A 15327-nucleotide genomic window follows, 5' to 3' on the forward strand; every position below is an offset into this window, starting at 1 on the left:
AAGCTAGCACCCATGCTTTGTATCCACACCGAATGGGTTTTCTTTGGCTAAAAACTTGCAGCTGTAACGACCGAACAAATATATCATTTGTCCATCTAAGAAAAGTTCCTGACGGAACGTCCCATACTGCTGAAGTTTGGTATTCTTGGAATCTACAAGTAGCCTCAATTTAACCATCTTGTCGCTTTCCAGGAGCTCATTGTTGTTTGTAAAGTGTAGGCTCTTCTTCAGATTCTGAAATCTGTTGGGGCTCGTTGACTCTTCCAACTGTAAGAATGAGTTGATCGTCTAGCCTGGACCAGTACATTTTCTCACTGGGAAGGCAATGATATCCTGATAATTGCAACATTCCAAAAAAATGGCCAAGTTCTTAAATGCTCAATGGGAAGCTAATACCACCATTCTGAGAAGCATATCATGTTGTTTCCTGTACGATTTTTGCGCTAATTGTTTCGTCGTGGGATTGACAAAAAACTCATATTAGATCATAGTTACCATGTGACTGAGTTTGTCTCCCCAATGCAGTGACTCTATTGGAAAATCTCCAAACTTTACTCTCTTTTCCGTTTTTGAATGTGTCTTCGTTTTGTTTTTTTTAGGTCCATATTTTTAGAGGTTTATCTTGAAGACTGCTCTTGCGATACTGTTATGACTGTTTTCCTACGGCGGCTTAGTGGAGTGTCGTCTAAATAATCAACATCCAAAGTAGAAGTGGCAGGAATCCTAGATGAATCATATCCAGCTACATCGTCTGTTAGAGAAGTATTGGTGATACCAAGCTGTATCATCCCCGCAACATTACTTGGAAGATCATTCAAAAACTCTTTGTTGTACCTCTCTTTGTTTTTACGAGCTTACAAATTCTTTGAATTGTATGAATGAAATAGAAAAGCTTATTTTTTTTATCTGTATTGAACTTAACTGCATCGGAAGCCTCTTTTCTGGGTCAGTATATGAAATGAAAGGAAACGTCTCGTAAGCACTTTGTCTGTAAAAAAAAAAATCTAGAAACAGTTTCCTGTCGTTAAAATGGTTTATAACAGGATAATGAACTATTTAGAGATAAGAGTTCTTTTTAATTATAAACAAAGGAAGAAGTTTTGTTTGCTGGCTTTAGATTAGTTGTCTATTAAGGATTCTTAAAATTGCCTGAAATCACTTTGGCAATTAACATAACAATTAGCAAGTCAGAGGCCGCACTCTGGCGCTTCCTAAGTAAAGTAATGTACCTACAATCATGGGTGTAGGGAAGGGGTCAGGGAAGGACAGCTGCCCCCCCCCTCTAGAACTTCAAATTTACGCTAGACATTAACGAGAAATTTTTGTATGTTGGAATTTTTTGTTGGATGTTACCTGGTAGATGGTTAAAAAAGCTGGAAACAAACAAAAATTTCCAAATATCGTTTGCGATATCAACATTTACGTTTCGATCTTCAATATTGATTTTCGGTCCGATATATAGATAGGAGACTTGCCCACGATCTGCAGGTTTTAACTTGTTTACTTCTCTATGAATTGATTCAAGCGATAAAGAAGTTGCTGAGCATGCCAAAGCAAAATTAACCCATTCAGCACCATCCGTGAAAAAGAAAATTAGAAATATTCCTCCGTTGTCCCCATTGGATACCTCTCTATCCAAGTGATCAAGAGTGCCAAACCTGGGCCACCCCAGCACTGGTTCGGCCGTCTCTGGCTTATATTTGGCCACCAAACAAAAGAAAAGGAAAAGTGACCAGGGGAACATTAAAGCTTGTATTTCGGCTATAAAATTAAGAAAGAATATGGTCAGCATAAAAACTACAAAATTAATTTCATTAAGGTTTAAAAAAAAACTAACGAGTATTAATTTATAAGAACACATTGACTGATCGACACCAAAAGTAAGCCGCTCTGCTAATCTTGGTGTTCCACCTGTCAGTGGTGGCAGTTTTATTTCAACTTCTGTATTTAAGACAATATTCATCTTGTCAGATAGCGCAAGTCTCTTGCTCCAGTCTCCTTCCAAAAAAGGACCTTAAGTTCTTCAGTTGCTACTTTTTCAAATGACTTGTTTCAAATATCTTGTGGTCTGAACATGTGTTTATATAGGCGGTTAAAGAAAGCGCCTGCACTGTGACGGTTTAAAGCAGTTGTCCGTCATAGGTTTGTACTTTCTGGCGTTTTTACTGATAGAGTTTTAAGGCAATCCATAAAACCACGGTACCAATCTTTACCTGTAATTCCTCCACTGTCTCCACTGCCTATGCAGTTCCGTTATCCGGTACTTTTATACTCTTAATAATGGCATAAGTGTATGCAAATTTACAAGCTTCTATGGGAATACAGTCAAAAGCAAATCAGCTATCGTTTTCAAGTAAGTTTTTAGTCCTTTTTCTCGTTCCTCTGTAAATATTTATCATGTGTTTTCTTCCGGATCACAGCCACCTTTCTTTCTTTTCTCTTCTGTTTTATTTTTAAACATTTTATCTTGAATAAAATTTAACAGAAAAGAATGGAACTTCAGTTCACCTAATATTCTGACAGGATTAAACAACGCCAGATTTAACAGAGTTTTGGGTTTTAAGCTTGCCTTCAACCTTTAAATATGCTGCTTACACAGCCTTTACAAGCATAGCCCACTTTTGGACACCTTGGTACGGCATGCGGAATTTACCACAGGTATTGTGACCGAACATGGGAGTTCGCTATCCCGCAGGATGAAAAAATACTAACAGGAAACTGGTGAAGATGGCACGTCTCGGAAGCTGCCAAAAACAGGCAAATAATAAGAGAATACAATGTGAGTTTACAACACGAGGTTTCTAGTATTCGTAATTAGACGTAGGCTTTCAGACAAAATTGAACAAAATTCTAGAGTTGATCACATTAAAACCTAATCTAAACTGATATTTTTGGTAAAAGTATTATTTAAGGTCAGACATTTTGAAAACATACACTACCATCTGTCAGAGCTTTTAAAATCAACCAAAAGCCCCATAGGTTCTTATATTGAAGCTGTTTGCTTAGGCTAAACATGGGCCAGTCTCCCCTATACCAATTTTGATATATAATTTTGCCCAACTGTAAACTTTGGAATTGAATTCTTAGAAGAAGCTGTTATCTAACCGTAATGTGATTTGTGTCAAATCGCTTTTGTGGTGTTTATGTTTTCTTTGAAATTGGAAGTTGGATAGTGGGTCTCTTATAGAATGACTAGTTTCTAAAGACCTATATTCAAAGGACCTTGGGAAGTATTATTAAGACCCTTCCCCCCTCCATCACAGAAGCGGCTGCCCCCCTCTACACAAGATGCTGCTTATGCCCATGCCTACAATGTATTAACTTTTTTTCGTGGTCCACTTCGTATGGAAGGGGTGGTCATAGAAACTTCAGAGACGGCTTATTTAATTGCAAATTGAAAGTTTCAGTTCCCTTTTTAAGAGACAAAAGTGATTATAGGGCACCCCCCCCCCCCTTGTGCCCTTGGCCCTCCAAGACGTTCGATTAAAATTTTGAGACAGCTTTCGTGTTCAAAAAAGTGGAAAGGTTCAATAAATATGCCTTTAGGGATAATGTGACCCCAATAGTTCCTGGGGTAAGGGCTGTAAATAATGCAGATCGCCAATTATTTACACATATGTTTTGTAATGGAAAAGTGTGACTTGTTTTGTGTTGAATGTGCAATTGGCTCGAAACTTTCAAGGATTATTTCTTGAGGTCAAAATATTCAAACTTTTTGTTGTAGGAGGAAGAAGCATCGAAGGGCTTAGAAATGGGCCATTTCCGCCTCTTGTCAATTTCAAACTTAGATCTGCAGGACCTTCGTCCAAGAGGAACTTAACACCCCCCCCCTAAAAAAAAACAAAAAAAAAATCAAGGGATCGGCTCCCTTCCTCACATAATAATGAGACCCATAAAAGGACCAAAATTCATTTTTTGATCATTTCGAAAAGGACTTCAAAGCTTTTGTTTAAAGGGAGGGGCCAATAAATGTTTCTGTCTAACCTGATTTGCCTAAGATTTTTAACACTTTGGCACAGTGGAACCTTAAATTTATTCACGGTGAAGCTGTGAGGTAGATCAAAAGACAGTATGTTCATCCAGGTTGTCTAAATAACATACCTAAAATGTTGCAGTAGCTACTGGAAGAATTTAGTAAGAACTTTCAGGGAATGTTTGGGGAGGGCAAAGGAACTCAAAATATTATGTTTAGGCAAGAGTAAATACATAATTTTTTGCTTGAGGAGGGCAACTAAACTTGGGATCCCCCACTGATATTTTCCATCCCTCCACACCTATGATCAGTGCAGTTTTTAACCTTCTGGGGGTAGGAGTAATTTTGGAAGAAAATTTGATTGTATCAATTCTTTAACTGGATGTTTTTTTTCTTTTTAGCCTGATCGGCTTTAAAAATCTGGCCATTTAGACACCTCAATGAAAATATCAGGACGAAGGGAATCTCAATCAGAACAGAACATATCAAGGAAACAAACCTAATTATACTCATTCGTGACTTCTTCTTCTTTAATAACAAAGCAGAACTCTTTAATTAATTACCATGACGCGCATTTCTTGAAACAAACAAACCTTTATATCAAAATATAATATAAAAACGTTATTTTAATAGAATGGTGGACTAAGGCAAGTGTATGTTCAAGAGTATTCACAGGAAGAATTTAGGGATGATTTCAGCCCTATGGTAAACCGAGATTTATGCATATTTTCAATTTATGTGAATGATAATTCCCCTGCCTATCCACACAAAAATTTATAGTAAAATTGTTTTTAAAAATTTCAAGGCAAGAGCTACAGGTGCTCGAAAATTCTGAAAAACATTCAAGATTTGTCTAGACTTTAAATTACGGTCCACTATTTCAATTCTTAATCAGAGACAATGAACAAACTTTACACATATTAACCAATTAACCAATTAAGAACGATCAAATATAAGTTTTAAAAATTATTTTCAAGAAAATAAGTTTTGCCGAGCAGCAATAAATTCATGTAGTACTTCAAGCTTAAAACGAATAGAAGTCACTACCAATGAACAAATGGAACCCTAAATGAAAACGAATTAAAATGAATAATCAGGTGAAATCTAAAACAAACAAAAAATAGGCTACCAATCCTTTAGCCTTGTAAGACCCAGAGCGTCAGTTCGGGTTGAAGGAACAAAAGAATATATCAGTTGCGGTTGAAGGGACAAAAGAACATATTTGAAATTTTCTTATATAGTTATAACATTGGATAACCAAAAACTGCTAAAATGTTTCGGAATTGATATCATTATATATTATATTATATATATCATTTATTGATATATGATATCATTATACAATCGGTCTGATGCTCTGGTCTTTAGAAGATTTCCAGGGCGGTAGCCTTACTCCTGTTTGTAGTATTTTTTTGTTTGTTGGAAGTTTGACTTGTATATTCATTAAAAGAAATTTCATATTTGATTTATTCATCTATAGCAATATGTGCTAAACTTCTGTTTTATGTGACTATTTATTTTGTTTTCTATTCATTTCAGGTTTCATTCATTCACTGATTGTAATTTCTGTTTGTTTTTAGTGTGCATTATTATATGAATTTATTTTAGCTGAACATAGGTTTTACTACAGCTCTTTGAAATTCTTTGAAAACTCCGTTTTTGGAAAACGAATCTCACTAACACAACTGTTGAACAGCATGACAATGAAATTGCCAAATATCGTTTTCGACGCGTAGTGCATGTTACTTTAAGATTTTAATTTTTTTAGTTTTGTCTATCTTATGGATATTGTATAAAAGAAGTGAAAATGACAATGCGTAAGTGAAATGTTCTTAGAGCCTCCGTTTACAAATTTAGCTACTCATTTTATGCTAAAGCTTCTGAAGACCTCTTTATATTGATCCGCGGCTTTAGGGCTAGTGCGACAAATTGCACTACTACTGTTACTGATAAAAATAAACACTGAAGACTGAGACCTTGAGAAACAGACATTTTCCCCCTAACCATTTATTTTTAACCGTTTCGCTGCCATGGTAATTTCTTGATGCTATTGCATGTTTTGCAGTAGCAAAATATGTTACAAAAATGCAATAACATATGAAGTGAAGATGATAATGGTTAGCAATCCCTTTTGGCTGTGTAACCAGTTGACCCACTGAATTCAAATGGGAAAAGCACCACTTTTGAATTAGTCCTCGTCACCATTACCAGGAGTCAAAATTTAAAGCAAAAATCAATTTAAGCATTCAACCAAAAATTTAAAAGGGTTTAAGTAGCATTTAGGAAGATCAATATTTTTCACCGTATATGAAAAACTAGCCATAAGACATGATTTAGCAATAAAAATGTTGGTAATGGGTGATAATGATGAAAGGAAAGCAATATTGTTAGTTGGACTGTAAGAAGTATTGCTAGGGAAAAGATGAATAGAAGACGTCTTCAGATGCTTGATTTAGACCTCCCTATGGTAGTCATAAACCTCTACTCGCCGGAATAAATTGTTTTACTACTATTCCAAGTAAAAAAAAAAAAAAAAAAAAAAAAAAAAAAAAAATCGGATTAACGACGCTTCTTGGCTACTAAGGTCCTTGCTTTGGCCCTGCAGTGTGTCGCTACAGCAAGATTCTCGCTGGTTCTCATCTTACCAAGCTAAGGTCAAAACTCACTGCCAGTGTTGTCACTCAGCAGGTTTTTTGGGTGCCACTTTGGGTGGCAAAATAGTGTCAATTTCGTATAAAAAGTGTCATTTTCCGAAAATTTGCCGATTGCGATCTTCGCATCGCTCGCGCTAATACTAACAAGCTTTTCAAGTTGAAAATATTGGCCAATCGGCTTGGGATCACATCCGCGTAGTTTTCCGCATTTTTTAATTTTCAAACATGAAAAGTCGGCTCTAATGCCATCCATAAACTACAAAAAGTAATATTGATTTTACTTAGACGGTGCTGATTATCTGCTTTGTGCGGCACTTACACTCTTGTCAACTTTCCAGCCCTCCCCTTAAAACCTAATAAAGCGCAAATGGTGCTTACTCTATAAAATGGGAATTCGCCCCACAAAGTACTTATTTCTTTTTTTTTGTTCTGAGTAGACATTGCTCATAGCGCGAAAAAAGGAAGAAAAAAGAAAAGAGAAAAAGCCGTCCGAGCATTTTTTTCTGTTGAGAAAACGGAAAAAAAGGGACAGTAATACTCGTCTACATTAAGAGTTGTTCATCCAGTTTTTCCACAAATGGCATACAATGAACTATTTGGCCTATTACAGTACGTTTGGGTATTTGAAACTTTTCTCTGAAAATATTAAACAGAATGCCGCGAACATAGATCACAGCTATTGATGACGCTATGATAAATGCAACTAATAGTCGATCAGACACAAACTCTTTCAACTAATTTATTTGGCAAAACTGTAGGATATCCTTCGTGTGAGGTACATTGGAGACAAAACTTAAAGGAATTATCACTTTTTACACTCAAAACTACGTGACCAGGAAATAGATAAAAGGGGGAAGTGCGTCCACTCCTTTTTTTGGTGGTGATTAATCATTTGATTTCCAAAATGGCTGTTATTTATGATCAATGTGATGATGATGAAGCATAAGATTTATGATTAGTATGAAGGAGCATAAACATAGTAATAGAGTGTATCTAAGCACAGTGAGACAGACAAATGAAAGAAAAAAGGATATTGATGCTTCTACATTGACAGTTTTCCTTCCGTTTTTTTTTGAAAAAAATTCTTTTTGGTAAAAAAGTGCTACTTTGAAAAAAAAACACTTTTACTAAAAAGTGCCACAATAGTGTCAAGTTTCCCGAAAAGTGCCACTTTAAAAAAAGTGCCAAAAGTAGCACAGAAGTGTCACCGGTGGCAACCCTGCCCACCGCGCCACCACAGGACACTACTATTCCAAAATAATATTCTAGTGTCTGTTATAAAATGCAAAATAGTAGCGCTACCTGTTTTGACAAATTAATATGTACTGTACTTAGAAAAGAAATCGACGAAATGAGCTTCAGAAAGACGCAGACTGTTATATCTATTCAAGCAGGCTTTGAAAATTCAAAAACAACTCTTTTGTCACTTAACTCCCTTGGAGGCATTAAGGTCCATTCAAAGCAATGGATTCGTCCTCCCCCTACCCAACCAAAAATTGTCATATACAATATCCCTAACGGTATTCCGAAACTGACTTAAAGGATGGCCTTATAAACTGCAAAGGCCAAAAAATATCAGTATCAAAAGTCACCAGACTTGGAAAACCCAACAATGATGGCATATACACATCTAAATCCTACCTTTTCACCCTGGACTCCACCCTAGAGAACTTCAGTGAACCTATATCCCTATTTGGCCAGATAAAGCCCTACAAAGAGTACAAGGCTAAGCCAATACATTGTGAAATATGTCTGATAATGGTTCACACAAAACAACACTGCAAAACAAACCTGAAGAGGTGCAACCTATGCCAAAACATCCATCCTCCAAACACAGCAAACTCTGCAAACAAGAAATTATCATGCATTAATTGCAAAGGTCCCCATTCTTCTGACAACAGATCTGTATGCCCAAAATACAAGGCAAGATCAATGGCTCTCAGGTTGTCTGAAAAAGAAAACATCCCATTTCAGTTTGCAAAAATTAAACTCATGGCACACAATGCAGATACACCTGAATTCTCTGAACCAAACACACAACCTAATCAAAAAACTCTAGAGCAAAAAGCTACAAGGACCCAACCACAAAAAACATTCCCTGGAATCAAGACCTTAGACTTCCCCCCCCCCTTCCAGCCAGAGACTAAGACCCTGAATCTTTTATAAGTAAACCTACAAACCGAACCTCATCAAAATCGCCAAAGGAAATATCAGAAGAAAATCCAAATCTACTTACAAACTTGTGCCTGTACATATTCAACTTCAACTCACTCTCCAGAACATCTCTCACAGAAGACAAAAAATCCTCAATTCTAGAAGAGATGGCTAATACCTACTTCCCAAAAAATCTTAAGGACACAGCCAACACAAATTTCAGCACTATACTCAATAAACTAAATCTATCTATCAATGGCTAACCCTCAGTTACCTCTATCCTCCTCAATTTTGCAATGGAATGTGAGATCATTAAATGACTATAAAATCACTGACCTTCTTAAGTATACTTCTTCACACAACATAGACATACTATGCCTCCAAGAAACCCATTTAAACTCATCAGTTAATCTAAAAATTCCTGGTTATGATGTCCTAAGAAAAGACAGATCTTCCAATAGAATTGGCGGTGGATTTGCCATCCTTGTACGATCTCACCTCAAATTCTGTGGTATAAGCCTCCCTAATTTCAGTCATGACATTGATGCAATTGGTGTAAAGTTGTGGCTGGCAAACATGGAGGTCACTGTTATTAATTTATATAATCCAAATGGTAATAACAATGGACATGATTTTTTCAATTTTATTTCTAATAATTTCTCAAATTCAAATCTAGTGGTTGTTGGGGACTTCAATGCCCATAGTTCTATCTGGGGTTCTTCACCTAAAAATAATGCTGTAAAAAACATAGAGTAATTCCTCACCAATTTTACAAATATAGTACTAGCAACTCCTAGACACCTAAATACCTACTTCAGCAAAAAAAGTGGGAGTTATTCAACTATTGTTCTTCAATTAGTTTCATCAAGTTTAATTAATAAAACTACTGTCAACCGAATAGACAACCTCCTAAGTGACCATTTTGCCATATGCACAAAAATTGGTGACCCGGCCATCATTGATAATTTCATTTCCCACTATGTGTGGGAAAAAGCAGACTGGCCAAACTTCTCCCACATTCTCTCAAACCATGACTACTCTTCACTCTCCACTGACCCAAACCAACTCTCCAAAAATCTCACATCACTACTTCTTGATGCTTCAAAACTTACCATACCCTAGTCCCAACGCCCTAAAACACTAAAGATTAACAAACCCTCTAAGCCATGGTTGACATCCTCTTGCCAAGAGGCTTGGCACAATAAAAGGAATGCCATCAGATCCTTCAAGAGAAATCAATCCACTGCAAAATATATTGCAAAGCTACAAGCAGAGGCAAAACTTAAGAGAACAATCAAACTTGCAAAAGAAGAGGCTTGCAAAAACTTTCTCTTATCAGTGTCGCACAAAACGCAAGAGTCAAAGATTCATAAATTCCTGGACAAGATGTGTGGCAAATTCTCCACACAGAACCCCTTCCATTACCAGCTAACTCTAAATGGTCAGCAGTTGGAAACCAACAAAGAAAAAGCTAAATTTTTAGCAGATTTTTATGAGAAGAAATTCAAAAACACCCCTCATAATCCACCTCAGATCAGCCTAACACCCCATTTTGACTTGCCTGGGTCCCAGTATCTACTCCAAGATTTTACAATGATTGAGCTGAATAAAGCAATCAATTCAATCAAACCCAAAACATCTTGCAGCCACGACCAGATCCATCCATCTTTGCTCCAACACCTTCCAATAGAGTTTAAAAAAGTACTCTTATCTCTCTTCAACAATGCCTGGAGCAATTCCTTCTTCCCATCTGCTTGGAAAACATCACTCATCATCCCTATATTAAAACAAAATAAACCCAAAGAGGACCCCAACTCCTTCAGACCCATTATGATTACCCCAGTTCTGGGAAAATTATATGAGAAGATAATCCACTCCCGATTGTACTGGTTTGCTGAGTCTAACCACCTCATCCCACATACCCAAACAGCATTTAGGAAATATCATTCTTCCATTGATGCATTTGTTTGCCTAACCAACGCCATATCTGAGTGTCTGAAAGACAACCAAATCCTAGTTGCAGCCTTCTTGGACTTCCAAAACGCATATGGTAATATCCAACATCCACTCCTACTGCAAAAATTATCAAAAATGGGTTTCCCAATACCTGTAGTGAATTTCTTTAAAAGTTGCCTATCTGAACGCTTTTTTGTTCTCCAAGTAAATTCCTTCATCACTTCTAAGAAGTCTGTCTCCAAAGGCCGTCCCTGAGGGGCTGTCCTGAGCTGTCTCCTGTTTTCACTGTATTTATGGGATATGAACCTACCCCAAACAAATAATCAGTTTGGATATGATACAATCATATGGTCTACCTCATATGATTTTGAACTAGCCCGATCCAAGTTACAAAAGTCGCTTTATGCCTTTGAATGTTTCTCCAACAATTCATGCCTACCCACCGCCCCATCAAAATCAGCTATAGTACAGTTTCATAACAAGAGAAATCCCCAATCTGCCCTACTAACCCTAAATAGTGTTGTCATCCAAGAGCAACAACACATCAAATATCTTGGCCTCATTCTAGACCAAAAACTAACCTTCAGGCTCCGCATTGAAAATGTGAGAATAAAATGCCTCAGAAAAATGTGTATCTTACAAAGGCTACTCAACACGCCTTTGGGTTGCCATGAAAAAACTCTAATAAATGTCTGTAAGACTTATATTAGATCTCAGATTGATTATGGACTAATTGTATATGGCTCATGCTGAAATACGCTACTATGCAGTCTGGAGACTGTCCAGAATACTATGATCCATGCTGTACTTGGCCTCAGGAATCACACCAAAACCAACTTCCTCCTCAGTGAAAGTGGTCTCACCTCTAGTGCCATGCGTGGAGACATCCTACTTGCCCGCTACTTTCCAAAAATTGAAGGTAACAGTTCCCATAGATTACATGACTGGCTAAGAAACCCTGAAGCTTTTAGGGGCCTTGCACGGGAATTTGCAACCACGCAAATGACCTACCCCATACCTTTATCTTCTTTATTTCAAATATACCCCCGGATACCTTCCTGGGCTAACCACTACCCAGAAGTGAACCTTTTGTTTGCGCCAGCTATTAAAACAGACCTTTCCCTTGCCTATGTAAAATCATTATTTCATGAATTTGAGTCTCAGAGATATATCCACCACCTCCCAATTTTTGTGGATGGCTCAAAAACAGATTCCAGGACTTCTTGTGGAGTCCACTTCCCATCTTTAGGTATAGCAGCTGCTGAAAGGCTCCAAAATCATGTGAGTATCATGACAGCTGAAATAGCTGCCATCAACATTGCATTGGAAACCATTATAAAGACGCCAAACCCTGCAAGAAACACCCCTCTAATAATTTATTAACACTCAAAATCAGCCCTTGCCTCAGTATCACCAGAACATTCAGATTTCCAAGACAATGATACCTCCACCACTCTTGTACTATTGAACCAACTACTTAAACAAGGTATATCCACAAAATTCCAGTACATCCCAAGTCAAATGGGTATAAAAGGGAACCACAAGGCAGATGAAATAGCTAAATCTGCCCTTCAGCTTGAAATAATTTCTGGAAGACCTACCCCAGTAAGAGATGTAAACCATTGGCGCCTAAAAATTTACCTAGCAAACCAATGTCCACCAAACCATTCTCCATTTACAACCCGGAAAGACTCACAGATGTACAACAGAATACGACCAAATGCTACTGGCCTTAACAGCCAGACTTACGACTATCAAAACACAACCATTCCAACAGGAATGATCCCTATTTGCCGCCTATGTCAAGCCTGTGATGAGACTACCAACCATGTTCTTTTTGGTTGCCCTGTGGCAACTCTCAACCGTCAAAAAGAATGGCTAACTTTATCTGCTATATTCAAGCGCCTTAAGCTAACCCCTAATATTGACCAACTAACACATAGGAGACACTCTTCAACTGATGATGCCGAATTGTTCAAAGCTGTCTTTAACTGCCTAAATATAGGTGGTTTCATCAATGATGTATAAAGTCTATTATTGAATAATAATAGTCTAATTTCTATATTTGATTTCCCAGGAGACCCCTGACATAATCAGACAATACAGAAAAGGTTAAATGGATTCATCCAAAGCCTATAATCTAATAAGAAGAAAAAGAAGACTGTAGAATAAACAAGATTAATGTCTTTTCAAAAGCCGAAGAAAAGAAACACATAATCATGGACATGTTGAAGCATAGAAAGGAGCTTTCATTAAAAAGAAAACGATGCTTGGCCTTAACGGTATTTGTTACCCTAGGCTAGTGTGGTGTGCTTTCACTGAAAATCCATAATTTAATTTTTCTATTTAACTATTAGGGAATAGACAAAATGTTTTAAAAATGTGATAGCAAAACTGGAAAGACAAGGGAAGAAGTGAAGATAAAGGTCTTCTCCCTTCCAAATATGCCAACTGGGGTTAGGCTATTCTGCATATTGTGAAGTAAGAATTATTTTCTTAACATGTTTCCTTATGTAGGCTACTGGACTGCTCCTAGACTTATACCAAATATTTATCTTAACACATGCCAGCAACACAGTGGTGTAATTGGTCACAATCCTGATGGGGGGGGGTCAAAGTTGGAGCCAGTTTTCTCAAATCACGTAAAAATGATAGTGAAAAATGATTCATATAGTACCAAAAAGGCAAAGATAAACTAAAGAAAACTGATATGTTTCTCTTGCTGCTTGAATTGTCCAGGCTTATTCTTAGTTTTGGCAAGGCTTTTGAGGAAACTAAATTTAAGCAGGGAGGCAGCATGGTAAATTTTTACCAGATCATATTATTGACTTACAAATAAAGTGAATATACCACTTGATGCCCTTTTTTATGCTCTACAAACAATGATCATTTTTGTTGGAAATGAATTTTAGCCCTCACCCCTATATATGCCACTTCAGGGTATATATTTGCACATTAGGTGGGTGGGGGAAAGTTTAATCTTACCTCTCATTTACATCAGAAATAAAATTAACCCCCACCTTTGTAATGTGCAAATATATACCATGAATTGGTATAAATAGGGGTGGTGATAAAATTCATTTCCTACAAAAATGATTATTAGGCTATATTTAGAAAGAGCATAAAAAAGGCATAATGTGGTATGTTTACTTTATTTGTAAGTCAATAATATGATTTGGTAAAAATTTACCAATTATATAGTTGAAAGATGTTTAGGATAAGCTTTTCATGGTTGAGCAGCTTAAATATAATAATCATATTCCCTCTCTTTTAGTGATAAGCCAGTATGGGTAAATTCAATTTTTCAAGCCAAGAGGAGTAAGAGATGTCATAGAGACCTCTGATGTATTAAGTTGTAAACTTTTGAATTGACTCTAGAGTTTCCTGGTCTGAGTTATAAACCTGGTTGACAATAATAATTCCAAACTCTAGCTTTGGCTAAATTAAACCTTTAAAAAGCTTTGAAACAACTGAGAGAGAACAATTACTGAAAGTTCTCTTAAACATACCAAGTCTGACTGGCTTTTGCAGCAACAGCCTGAGCGTATAAACTAAACTTTATTTAAACTAAACTTGTAAACTTTATTAAGTTTTTATCAACAATAGACCCAGGTCTTGTTCAGTATGACTACTGATAACAGGTTGTCTTGTCCTGTCCACTACTTCATTGAGTATTCATTTCTTGAGTTTTTTTTTTTATCAAAGTGGATTACTTTGCATTTGTAGACATTGAACTCCAGCTTCCAAGTCTGCCTAGAAAGTAAATTAGTCCAAGTCTATCTCAATGGTTTCTATTTTATCTAGACTTTTGATTGAACTAATTCCTTTTGAATCATCTGCATAAAGGCTTATTTTATTTTTGATGGTAGATGATACATCATTAATATAAATATTGAATAATTTTGGGCTTTGAGGCACTTCACTTCTCCCTTCCAAAACATTAGAGAGAAGTATTTTCCCTTTTTCCCCAAACACTTTTACTACTTGTTTTCTATTACTCAGAAAAAGCATCGCCCAGTCAGTAATTTTTATATTAATACTAATAGCTTCTACCTTAATTAGCAGTCTCCTGTGGCACATCTTATTGAACACTTGCTCTTTAAATCTAGAGACTTCTGGAAAAACTGGGTAAATAGAAGAGACATTTCTGCATGTGCCTCTTTTAGAAGTCAAGGTTGAATGCCATCTGGTCTAACTGATTTGTTGGGGTTCAGGTTTTTCAGGTCTACTCTACTGATAATAATAGGTGACATTTCATTTGGAGATGAATGTCTATTTACATGATCAAGCAATAAACTTTTAGTGGCACATCATGAATCTTCTACATTCATTACATCAATGAAGTACCAATCATATTCTGCTGGTCCTATTCAGATTAGACTATATTCTGTATACATATTTTTTCTGAATAATGAACTCTTTGGGTATAATCTAAACCTACAGCCTATGATGATATGATCAATTGGACTGAGTGGTGTTAAAAATGCTATGCTCAGAACTGACTTATGGTCACTAACTAGAACAAGATCTAGTAATGAAGGCTCTTGGCAATTCCTGTATCTAGTTGGGAAATTTACTATCTGGTACAAA

The 15327-nt window shown here is 36.6% G+C and overlaps 1 protein-coding gene across 2 annotated transcripts in view; it reads left to right on the plus strand.

Annotated features, from left to right (window-relative positions):
* Nucleotides 1-12920: 12920 nt before the first annotated feature.
* Mettl14 (methyltransferase like 14) overlaps nt 12921-15327 on the plus strand; it is a 38233-nt gene continuing 35826 nt past the window's right edge. For both annotated transcript variants that reach the window (XM_089088817.1, XM_089088818.1), the window contains exon 1: nt 12921-13019. In XM_089088817.1, coding sequence (XP_088944943.1) covers nt 12957-13019 — 63 coding nt within the window. In that variant the 5' untranslated portion in view covers nt 12921-12956. The remainder of the gene's footprint in view (nt 13020-15327) is intronic.

This window comes from Artemia sp. Qi Xiang Cuo, chromosome 5 (assembly GCF_049724085.1).
Source record: "Artemia sp. Qi Xiang Cuo chromosome 5, ASM4972408v1, whole genome shotgun sequence".
In the NCBI taxonomy this organism is placed as follows: domain Eukaryota; kingdom Metazoa; phylum Arthropoda; class Branchiopoda; order Anostraca; family Artemiidae; genus Artemia; species Artemia sp. Qi Xiang Cuo.